Consider the following 11594-nt stretch of genomic DNA (forward strand, 5'->3'; position numbering starts at 1 on the left):
GATATATGATCTTTCAGTTTAAAAATAACTTTTAAATTTTTATGTTCTTCATTTCCTGAAATACCTAACTAGAAAATTTCAATCATCCTAAAAATTTACAACAAATGATCATTTTTCAAATCTCATAATTATTGAATTTTCAGTTATTCGACTAGAAAAATCGCAATACAAGCTCAACAATGATTGCAAAGTCAATAATCCTCAAATATTTCAATTTTCAACCAAACTGATTGTTTTTCCTAGATTTCGCAAAATAGTTTTTAAGGTAAAAATCCAATCTTGAAAATTCATATGTATCATAAATCAATATTATCGCAACTAAATATTTGACAAAATTTTAGAGTTGCCGAATTTATCTCAAAATCGCATAATTTCAAAACATACGACAATAAACAATAAACATATTCAAGCATCATAATAAAAGAAAATTCGTAAGATCAAGTTTTCATATTACACACAATTAATAATAGAAATAAAATAACATTACTTCAAACCTCAAGTTACAACCAAATACAACAAAATCAACTAGACAATGTTTTTATTCGTCGCCCAAGAGAACTGCGATGTTGTGAGGTACCTTTCCAGAGGAGCCTTGGCCCAAGAAAACTGCTTGGATGAAAAACATTTGTGGCTTCTTCCAATTCTTCAATAGAAAACACCCCATAAACTGGAGCATTTTGTGTCCCCAGTTTTCTGCTTGAGAAATTATCCCTGAAGCACAGAAAAAGTACAAAGATAACTTAGTGGATCATATATTTTTAGAAAATCGAGCTCAAATCATGAATGCATAAAACTTATTATATTATACCATAGACTTCACATGAAGGATCGCATCCGAGGCCTAACCAAAGACTGGCCACCATCGACATAGATAGTTGTGCCTGTCATGTACCTTGACCCATCACTTATCAAATAAATAACAGTTGAAGCCAAGTCTTTCTCAACGTCAAGCCACCTATGCAAGGGCGCGGCTTCCTTTACCAATTTTTGCGCCCTTTCCTTACCAACTGAAGTTGGGAACTCGTCGTCAAGATGCAAGCCACGAGCAATTGCATTTACTCTTATATTATGCTTCCCAATCTCCATTGCTGATGTCTGCCCATAATTTGTAAAATAGATTTTTAGTCACGGTATAGAATCCTACATCGAACTTGATTTTAGGCAGCTATATTGAGACAGAAAACTAAAAATGAAATCACTTATCACCACCAATGAACACAAGGGAAAAAAATCAGTTGAGACCGCCAGAATACGCTGCACTTACCCGCACTAACTGCTGCACTCCAGCCAAACACGAACCATATGCTGCTGCTCCTGGATATAACCCTCTTTCAGCTCCAATTATTGAGGTTAAGAATACGATGGATCCACCCGATTGCTGATCACGCATTGTTTTACCCACAGCTTTTAATAGATACCATGGAGCCATAAAATTGATTTTGACGATATCTTTCAATTCGTCTTCTGGTAAAGACAGAGGATCAAGCATCTTTCCTGTTTCACTCAAGTATTTAGTTAATAGACGTGTATTTTCTACTAGCACGTGTGAGAACAGCAGCAGTTATGAAAATATTGACCACAATATATATTACTTGCATCTACCACATGTTCTTGCTAAGTATAATCCAAGGAAAATGAAATCCTCAAAGACTTTATCAGAAAACTAAAGATGTCATTTTTCCCCTAATGAAACAGAACATTTAAGGTGGGAGCATGCTGTTGAAACAATGCTTGTAACACTACAGGTTCTTGAAGACCAATCAGCATGAAATGAAAAGTCCCAGAGTTACATATATACAAGCAACAAAGGAGGAGGTAGTGGAAAAATGGAGAAAACAAGATTAGAATGGATCCACGAGCAAGCCCTTCGATCGCTAACAAAAAATGAGCGAAAGCTGACCTTCATATGAATAGCAATTGACGAAAGCATCCAAACCTCCCAAGAATCTCTTGGCCTTGTCCACAGCTTCATAAAAAACTGCGGGATTCTCTTCTTTCATATCCAAACTCACCACTTCCACAGAGGCCTCTATCTTCTCCCTCAATTGCCCATCATTCCCCATCAAAACTAACCTAGATTGATCATTACTTCAGGGACAGGTAGGTACCAGATCAACAAACAAACAAACAAGTGAAAAACAAGAAGAAATGATGGTGCACCTGCAACCTCCCTCAAGTAATCGACGGGCAATGTTGAGAGAGATTTCATCTCCATTGGAGGTCAGCAAAACCTTCTTTCTTGGATTTTCCATGCTGCACCTACCCAACAATTCAGCTCTACATATTCATTAATTTTCCCTTGAGACTTTTCCAGCTAAAATTAGACTAGGGTCGGCCCAACATATAAGTTGAATCACTAATCTAGTCATTATTGTTTAAAATACGAGTAAGTTTTGATATTTTATCGACCAAGATAGGTACAGCAACCCAATTAATCGGACTAAAATACTTCAAAATCCATGAAAACACAATCCTGATATTCTAAAAAGGCATTTACAACCATGAATTTCCACTCAAAATCAAGCGTTTCACGAGTCGAACAATAAATTTAAAAGGAAGCTTCTTGTACCGTCTTTGCGATCAATGAATCATTCAGCAGCAGCACAAAAATGAAGAACGAAACAGTACATCCAGCATCATTAATTCTAAGTTTCCCAAATAAACCCAGAAAAAAATTATAAATCTTTGAAACCGGTGAGGAATCACTGTCATCACAATCTACCACATGCGAAACTCCGAAAGGCTGGCGCGATGGGGATGGACAGATCTCGCGGTATGTGCATGCTTGAACCCAATAACGATTTGGGCTGGGCCTCATAATAATAAGATGTAATTGTAACAAATTTTATATATTTGTTTCCATTCTTCTAACAAATTTTATTTTAAAAATTTTATTCTACTATAATTTTCAAAATATACATTGATCGAATTATATATTAATTAACTATAATAAATCCTCGAGTTTTAGTATGGAAGTTGTAATAAAGATGTGTCTATCACATATTATTTCACAAAATATTATCCTATAGTAGTTAATAAAGTAGGTTTGGTTAGATATTATGATCAATTTTTATATCAATAAAAATTAAATCAAGAGAAAAATAATAACAGTAACAATTAGCCTTGCAAACAATAATTTAGATATTTGTTTGGTGTGTTTTTTTTTTTTTGAGATACGTAGCCACATTTTTAATCCAAACTAAAACTTGGGGATTTGTATAGAAATTTGCCGAATGTGTATTTTGAAAAATAGTAAAAAAATAATTGATATAAACTATTGATAAATTGTTAAAGTTGCGTACGAACTATTATAAATGATTTAATCCGTACACGATAAAACTAAAATTCATATCCATCGTTATAAATTACTTTTAAGTCCAATTAGGCAATTACTAGAAATACTCGGTGGAATGGAGGAAAGCTTCGCTAAATGCGGACTGGAATATTTCACCCAACCTATATAAATATTATTTGTATCTAATGGTAAAAATTATAGTATATTTAATGGTGAAAATTTATGAGTTTATGAATATATATGAGGTCCACTAAAAAATAGTTGACTCCATATATTTTGATAAATCTCCATTTTGGATTTTTCAAGGGACAATGTCTATAATGATAATATCTCATTTAGCATGAGGATTGAACCCGGCCTTTTTAATAAATAATCTCCTCAATTTTTTTTTAAAAAAATTATGAAATTATCGGCCCGAATAATAATTAAGAACCCCTGTAATGAAGAAAGGAAGAATGATTAATTACGAGAGCAGCTAACGACAGCAAAATTGCCGCGGATGGCCGGCAAAGGAAAGGAGAGGAGTGCCCTGGCGCACGTTAGAGTCAATCAACTAATTTCAAAATTCTCAGAAACGTGACCCCGCACTCATCCAGCTACAATAAAAATATAGCAAAAGCAACCCTCACATTTCAAAAAAAAAAAAAAACTCAAGAAAAATAATATATTTTTTTGATTTCGAACGATTATATGACCCTTAAATTGGTTATGATGCTACATAATTGTATTAATTATAGTTGATACAATACCTCGATATCTATCTTATTTTTGTGCTAAATTATATGTTTTTTTAAAATTTTTGACGATAACTTAAATTATATGTTGACATATCATGAAACATAGTTTTTATTATTGATATTTACGTCTTTGAAAGTTTTACATCTTGTATATATATTTTGTAAATATGTTGTATACCTGAAAAAAAAATTTAACTTACTGCACCACTATATTCAATAAAAATTCTCATAAGTTGTAAAATTTTTATTATCCGATATAAATCATAAATTATACAGTCTAACTCAATAGATAAAATATATCATTATGTCATCAACACATTCATTATTTATATCAACACAATATATTATCATATTCGAATCATTTCATAAATTAACATAAATAATTATGTAATATGCACAAATATTTTTGAATCATTTGAATGGTTGGAACCGTAAATTGAACATGCAACTGCCAACTAGAACGAGTGTGCTGTGTGTCCACTTTCAACCTAGGCTATAGCGTAGTTTCCAAAGATAATAGGCGAGTTTTATAATTTAGAATAATTCGAAGGACTAGAATTTAAATTGAAAACTTCAAAAAAGACTTGAAGTAAAAGCGGAAACGAAATCTAATCGGAGAACCAAAGTTACCAGATTTGACGGCGAGTGAGTTGCATGTGGGATGACGATGGACAGAGAGAAGGAGCGGGAGATAGAGCTGGAGAGTGCAATGTACACCAATTGCTTGCTGCTCGGCCTGGATCCAAACGTTATCGGGGTCGGCTCCAACAGCGGCACGCCTCGGATCGGACTCTTCCGCCATTCGAATCCTAAATTGGGCGAACAGCTTCTGTACTTCATATTGTCCTCCCTCCGTGGGCCAATTCAATCCGCCAAGGCAATTTTTTTGTACCATTCTGTTTTCTTTTTTGTCAAAAAAAAATCGTGTATGATGGATTGAGATGTGTTGAAGTGTGGATCTTACTGCAGGATTTTGACAAGGTGTGGCCGATTTTTGATTCCGCTCAGTCCAGAGATTTTCGGAAGGTGAATTTTATTTCAGTGCTTTGATCATGTATGTTTTACATGGGCAAATTTTTTTCTGTATGGACCGAGTCGTTATCGTTGTTTCTATATGTGTGTGGTGTTGGGGAAACATTTAGGTGGTGCAAGGGATTATAAGTGAGCTGGAATCACAAGGAGCATTGCCCAGGAGCAATTCGAGGGTTTCATCACTCGCAACTTGCTGTGGGCCGAGGTTAGTTTACTTGAACGATTCAGGGACATAATTAGTTGTCTTCCTGATGTTACGATGATGATGCTTAAGAAATGTGGTAGCAACGAAACATTATAACTGGACTACGGGAGTGTGGCTACTGACCAAATCGTGGTAATGCAAAATTCGAAAAAAGCTATTAGAAGCTGATTGAAAATAATTATGGTTTGGACTTTGGATAGCGCTGTTAATTTATCAACTTACTGTGTAAAATCTTGGTCTTAACTCTCAGCGGCATATATGATGTGATTGATGATGCAGCAGCTCAAGAGGGAATTAATGCAACTTTTTCCTAGCATAAATTGTGTTAGATTTAGTTATTTAAAAGACTGAAAGAGTCTATCCCCAGTTTCAAATATTAAAAATATGGTTAAATTTGTTTGCCCGGAACAGCTTCTGATTTTCTACATGATCATAATTGCCCGGGAAAAAAAATATAAGCCCGCTCCAGACAAGATTACCATTAAAGGTGCTTTCCCAAAGTTGTTTACCCGGAACAGCTTCTGATTTTCTACATGGTAACAACTTTGGGAAAGCACCTTTAATGGTAATCTTGTCTGGAGCGGGCTTATATTTTTTTTCCCGGGCAATTATGATGCTCCATGTCAGTTGATAGACACTGAGATCTTGTCAGCTAATTGTTTTATCAGAATCCACTTATGCCAACTCCTGGATTCTTGTCCTACCTTATTTGCATCTAATATCTTCTTAGAGTCATTATGAGCTGGTGATTGCTTGATGCCATTGTCAGTGATAATTTAAATATGCTAATTGCAGGTTCGTCGAACTTTTATGGCAACTCTCCCTGCATGCTTTGAGGGAAGTTCATAGGCGGACATTTGCGGCTGATGTAGCATCAAATCCGCTTCCGGCTCCCCTGACTGATGTAGCTTTCTCTCATGCAGCTACACTACTTCCTGTAACTAAGGTATTCATTTGATGTTTTCTGCCGATAAACAACAAGATGACATCATTCTGTTATCATCTGATTCTACAACCACAACTTCTGTCTCACTCTTCATCCTTAGACCCCACGCCTGCCACCTGGTTCATTGTGTTCATCATGTGAAAGCTATGTTACCCATTTAATTATTTGCATACTCTGGGACATTGCTTTAAAAATTAGTATCTCGAAAGTTAGATTTAACCGGGTATTATTACTTTGAGATGCATTCACTACGTGAATAATTATGCTGATTTACTGCTAAAAGACCGATCTTCATCTTTCATAGCTTTCTCTATTTGTCCACAGTACGTTCTCGCCACATGAATTTTCTCCTCTCTGGAAACAGTTAGTTTTCATATGAGACATGAACAAAGAAAGGAAGAAACTAATAAGTTACTTGTCGTTTGATATTTTTAGCTCTTTATTAGCCATCTGATACCAGTTACTAATGTAATGATATTTACTCATACTTTACACAAAATTGACACTAAACAATCTGCCAAAGCTTTTTTAAGATAAGAAAGTCAGAGGATCTAGAGATATATTTTAACTTATAGAGGCCCGTCATATTTTTTTAAAAGTAATGAATCTGCCCAGAAGTTTAATCATTTCTATGCTACTAAGCATCATAATATTTTAATGTATTTATAAACAGGCTAGAATAGCTCTTGAAAGAAGAAGATTTCTGAAGAATGCAGAAACTGCAGTCCAAAGGCAGGCCATGTGGTCCAGTTTGGCACATGAAATGACAGCAGAGTTTCGTGGTCTTTGTGCTGAAGAGGTAAAAATATCATACGAGGATGTACTGTCTATTATATCAGATTGTGTATCGAGGATGGACATTTGCTTACATTTTATCTGGGTTCACAGGCGTATCTGCAGCAAGAGCTTGAAAAACTGCATGAGTTAAGAAATAAAGTTAAATTGGATGGTGAACTCTGGGATGAGCTTGTTTCCAGCTCTAGTCAGAATTCTCACATGGTTCAAAGAGCTACTCGTTTGTGGGACTCGCTGCTATCTCGCAAGAGTAAGTCAAATTACTTTTTGGTTTTCCTAGATTTCTAACATTTCAAGTCCCTCAGTTTGATATGGAATCCTACAATAAAATTTCACACACGGTTTTTGTCGCTGTTGCATGTTTCAAGTTTTGGGCAAAATTCTTATTTCTACAGAGTGATTTAGTTTGTTAATAATATAATATTCTCTTGCTTTGTCCTGCTTTACTTTTAATTTATATGAGACAGGATGAGGCGTTTGCTATTAAATTTAGATATTCATGTTCAAAATCTGTATTTTCTCTTGAAGATCCAAGCCATGTGATTTGAAATATGATATATTGTATTTGTTAGTTCAATGGATATCAGGCTATCAGCCAGCTAAAAGTTTAGTTTAATTGGCAAATGAGGAATCAGCATCACCTTTTAGTTCTTAACTCATTGTATACTGAGTACAGTTGTTTGTGTGTAATCGTGTTTAGGTCAACATGAGGTTCTTGCTTCAGGCCCAATTGAGGATCTTATAGCCCATCGCGAGCATAGGTAATATCAGTAACTTTATTGTCTTCATTAGCTCCCAGCCTCCCCTCAAATTTATGCCTTACAATCATTTCAGGTATCGCATATCAGGTTCATCTCTGCTAGCAGCGATGGATCAAAGTTCAGGAATTCCTTCTGCTAATTTAACTCTTGAACGATCAGACACCGAGGAAACGGAGGGTTTACATGAAGGTCTAAACAATGAGAGAAAAAGTAACTCTGATTTTTCACTCTCTCGTGGAAATGAAGAAAAATTTCCTCGGATAGATGAAAGAAACATGAGAGGGCAGCCTACTGTTGACATAGCAGAAGTTTTGCGACGTTGGACCCATGCTTTGCAGCGCATTCACAAGCAATCTCTCCAACTGGTATGCTACTTTATGCAGAACCAATTATTTCCTTGCTTGCAAATAATTTCTCCAGTCAGGGTGTTTGTTGGTCTATTGTGAGTTTGGATTGTGAATAGTTCTCGACGTTACATTCCTGATCAAACCAGTCCTAAATTTCCTTTTATCAAATGTATTTTGTCTCCTTGGCATTATGATTCCTTCTTCTCATTGTTAATTGAAATTGTACAGTGTCTTAGACAGTTGCATGAAATGAGTGACTTGGATAAGATTTTATTGGAGAGATTGGTGAATTGAGCATAGGTTATGTATAGGAGCTTTCTGTTTCTCCATTTAAGTTGAAATATAAAACACATGCACACATATCTTTGCTGTATCAAATTGAGTTCTTTATTTATTCTTAACCTAATAGGTCCACTCAATTTCTTCTGTTTTGGAATACCACTATATAGAGCTGCAAGCTGCTACATCATTGGTTTATGGGAGTGACAACTTCTTTTGCATGGATTGTTCATTTGCTAATTGGCATGCACATTATCTTAAAACAATTATTTTCAGTTGAATGAATTTTCAAGTGTGTACTTGGAGAAACTATTCTGATTTACAAAGTCATTGAATTATGAGCGAGTTGCAAGTGTTCAAAGTGTGTACTTGGAGAAATTATTGCAAGGAATTGTTCGATTAACTTCCAGTGGTCACCTTGCAATATCAGAGGCTAAACATGGGTTGGTGGAAAATTAAATCATAACGTCCAATGAATTTTTTAAAGGGTAAAGATTGTCATTTAATTGAAAGGAGCCTAAATTGCATCTATGATGATCAATTTAGCAGTAGAAATGTAAATTCAAAGATTTTTTATGTTGTTTTATCACCAGTTTTTTTTTGGGGTAAGTTTTACCACAGGCAGTTTATGCTTGTCATTTTGAGATACTTTTCACGCTAATTTTGACACAGGCAAAAGCAAATGATGGTGAGGGTCCAGCGCTACTACAGAGTGTGGATGATAGTGGTACCAGCAGCCATGCTGAATCTTTGGCTGCAACCCTTGCTGAACATAGGCAGCACCTGGATAGCATTCAGGTGAGCAATGGTTTAACTGACGTGCTTTATGTGTTTGCTGTGATCTAAATGGTCCTTTATGACTTACACGACATGCAGCTCAACTAAGTTTAATTGGAACTTTTGGGCTCGTTTTCTCTTTGTATGTGTTGTGAAGTGGTGAGTCATTTGTTGATTTTGTAGATTGTAAATATGTACAGGTGCTTATCAATCAACTAAAAGATGTTGCTCCAGCTATACAAGACTCAATTATGGAGCTTACAGAAGAAGTTAATAGTATGTCTTCCAATATTCCTCCTCTTATGAAGCTTAGATCAACCTCGCCTGTCCAGGCACAGAACAGTGGAAGGGCATTGGTAAGTTTAATTTTCCTCTTACATAGTCTTCTAAGCCAACGAGCTCTTGAGTTGACCTTCCGTTAAATCTGCTACTTATAAGTTGATGTAATGACCAGGAAAATGATTCTGCTGAGGTTGCTGAAATAACCTCTAGACTTTCATCTGTTCAACTGGAAAACACATCAGCTAGTCCCCCTACTCTAAAACTTCCACAGCTATTTAGTTTGACTCCAAATTCTTCAGGGAAAGGTGGAAACACACAAAAGCGAACTGCAACTCAAATCAACCCAATAGGAACCATTACAGATAAAAAGCCCCTGGAGCAGCCTCCTTCAATCAGTCATGCGGATAATCCACCACATGGTTTGTGATTTGTTGTCCTCCTTCTTGGCACACACATGATAGCAGGAATGCTTACTCTTTCTGTTTTCAATTATTTTCGCAGATGAAGAAATTGTTTACTTACAAAACTTAAAGAGATCTGTCAGAGAAGCTGCCCTTTCATCTCAATCATGGAACTTGGAGTCATCCCAAGACAGTCGTTCCGATGATAGCTCCGAGCACTTTTTTGTTCCACTTTCTGGGTCTGGGTTCTCCCGTCCTGGGCAGGATAAGAAGCCTGATTCACTGAAGGGTAGACAGGTATTCAAATCTCAAGCAAATTCTTCCTTGCTTCAAATACATCCAAATGACACACATCTCGGAAGCAAGTATAGTGGAGTGGCAGACATTTTAAATGATTTGGATTCACTTGATGAATTTGACGGGATGAACAGTTTTCTTTCTGCGGTTGGTTCAAATTCATCAGTTTCTGATGCACATAGGTCCTTCTACGATATGGATGAAGTTCAGGATCAAGTTTTCTCTCCTCCCTTGCTAATGGATGTAGCACTTATGGCTGATTCTTATGAAGATTTACTTGGTATGTTGATTTCGCGACATTAAATTCTTAACGTTATCTGAATTTTTTTCTTTTTACCAAAGTTTTTTTGAATTTTTTCCAGTTTTCAATGAAAGCTGGTTAGTTCCCAGTTAAATAGGTTTATAATCACTCATTTCTTGTTTTCATTAAATATTTTCCGTATAGGTGAATATTTCTCTGATACTGTAAATGTTTAATCTGAATATCCTGTTGTTGCAGCACCCTTATCAGAGACTGAAACAGCTTTGATGGAACATTGAAAATAAAAGATTGAGAAGTTTGTGTCTCTTCAAGAGAGAATTTCTTTAGTGGAATTCCTTCTCTCATCGTTGTTTAACCGAGAAATACTTCCCTGATGTTTTGCTTGTCTGGTTCTGTCACTCCTGCTACTGTTGCATGCTTGTGGATAGCTGATCTGGTTTGACATATACGGAAATTATAACCGTTTATGCAGCAGTATATTGGCCTTGCAGATTTACATTACGTTGTTGCCAAAAGATTGGCTCGCGTGTTTGTTCAGATTCACATTTTTTGAAGGAAAGGCATGAGGTAACTAATGCCAGGATATAAATCTAAGAAGTCTGGCAGGCTAGGTTCAATCTCTTCATGGATCATGTACCCGTTAGATTGTAAGATTCATGCTAATCTGCCTGCTAGACATAAATTAATGTATTAATTGGTGTATTGATAGTTGCTTCATTTGATGAATTATCACTCCGGAAAATTTGTTTCATTCTAACAACACTTGTCCTTAGTTTTTTGTTTGTGGTGGCAATTATAAATACTGTGCAAATATTTACCATCAAGAAAGTTGCATATATCTATACTGAAGTTATATGAACAATGTGTCTCAACATTTTCTTTACAATTTTTCGTTAAGTGTTAGATTTTCATTCAGAGACTCGGTTTATATCTCTGTCGTGAAATGCTTGATGGTTGAGGACTCTTGGATTGCCCTGAAATTGATTTCTTCTTGTTCAGCATAGATTTTGATTCAGTGGATAAATTTGCTTTACCCCCATGATTTCTATAAAGATTGTAATTTTGAATATTTGGGCGGTGGTAACCAGATGAACATGATAATTTGTTTTTCAGTAGATAGACGGATTCAAGGGCATTGGCGTGCTTAAAAAAATTCGACGGACTGCGTATTTTAAGAT

The 11594-nt window shown here is 35.7% G+C and overlaps 2 protein-coding genes across 4 annotated transcripts; one reads left to right on the forward strand and one right to left on the reverse strand.

Moving 5' to 3' along the window:
* Positions 1-391: 391 nt before the first annotated feature.
* LOC140865098 (uncharacterized) lies at positions 392-2778 on the reverse strand. Of its 3 annotated transcripts, none has more exons than XM_073269606.1 (6): positions 2570-2778; positions 2161-2253; positions 1901-2073; positions 1265-1494; positions 809-1095; positions 392-711 (listed from the first exon to the last, which is right to left on the reverse strand). In XM_073269606.1, the coding sequence occupies exons 2-5, from the start codon at positions 2250-2252 to the stop codon at positions 817-819; spliced, it is 774 nt and encodes a 257-aa protein (XP_073125707.1). In that variant the 5' UTR covers position 2253; positions 2570-2778; the 3' UTR covers positions 392-711; positions 809-816. The 3 variants fall into 3 exon arrangements, with proteins under 3 accessions (XP_073125707.1, XP_073125708.1, XP_073125706.1); XM_073269607.1 differs by having other exon boundaries at positions 2161-2275; XM_073269605.1 differs by having other exon boundaries at positions 2161-2259; positions 2570-2777.
* A 1873-nt stretch (positions 2779-4651) lies between these two features.
* On the forward strand, positions 4652-11255 carry LOC140863857 (AUGMIN subunit 6). The gene is made up of 13 exons (XM_073267607.1): positions 4652-4909; positions 5002-5058; positions 5175-5269; positions 6065-6215; positions 6889-7014; positions 7104-7260; positions 7711-7771; positions 7845-8136; positions 9070-9195; positions 9375-9530; positions 9629-9875; positions 9958-10434; positions 10654-11255. Exons 1-13 carry the CDS (start codon positions 4694-4696, stop codon positions 10692-10694), a joined length of 2202 nt encoding a protein of 733 aa, XP_073123708.1. The 5' UTR covers positions 4652-4693; the 3' UTR covers positions 10695-11255.
* Positions 11256-11594: the final 339 nt, after the last annotated feature.

The sequence above is a fragment of the Henckelia pumila genome, chromosome 4 (assembly GCF_033568475.1).
Source record: "Henckelia pumila isolate YLH828 chromosome 4, ASM3356847v2, whole genome shotgun sequence".
NCBI lineage: Eukaryota > Viridiplantae > Streptophyta > Magnoliopsida > Lamiales > Gesneriaceae > Henckelia > Henckelia pumila.